Genomic DNA, 425 nt, shown 5'->3' with positions numbered 1-425 from the left:
GGTGGGCGTCTCCAGGCAACCAAGCCCCCTGGGGCTCCAGCCTGCCCAGCGTTCCACCCTTGCCATGTGAGCCAGCCGCCTGCAGCTGTCGAGTCCACTCTCCACCTCCCCACGGCATGCTGGGGGCCAGCTCTGGGGCCATCTTCCTACAGAAAGCCATGTGCCCATCCATCCACGTGGCCACCCGCACAGCCATCTTCCCGGGCCCCATCTGACCCTTCTTGACACCTGCAGGTCCTAGAACCCAAGATGAGGCCACTCTGGAGGCTCCTCGTCCTCCTGGTGTTGCTGGCCTGGGCCTTGGCGCTGCAGGAGCAGCCTTGGGCTGGCCTGGCCACGGCCCGCATAGACAGCAAGTCCACCCTGGCCAGAAGTAAGCTCAGCCCTGGGCTCTGCCCACCGTCCACGGTGGGGTGGGGGGTGGG

The 425-nt window shown here is 66.8% G+C and overlaps 1 protein-coding gene across 1 annotated transcript in view; it reads left to right on the top strand.

The window, feature by feature from the left end:
* The first annotated feature begins 249 nt into the window (after nt 1-249).
* Nucleotides 250-425, top strand: part of Bpifa3 (BPI fold containing family A member 3) — an 11753-nt gene continuing 11577 nt past the window's right edge. The window contains exon 1 of the mRNA XM_015483755.1: nt 250-373. Coding sequence (XP_015339241.1) covers nt 250-373 — 124 coding nt within the window. The remainder of the gene's footprint in view (nt 374-425) is intronic.

The sequence above is a fragment of the Marmota marmota genome, unplaced genomic scaffold, assembly GCF_001458135.2.
Source record: "Marmota marmota marmota unplaced genomic scaffold, marMar, whole genome shotgun sequence".
NCBI classification, from domain to species: domain Eukaryota; kingdom Metazoa; phylum Chordata; class Mammalia; order Rodentia; family Sciuridae; genus Marmota; species Marmota marmota.
Note: the sequence above shows the minus strand (reverse complement) of the source record. Positions and strands in the feature narration are given on the sequence as shown.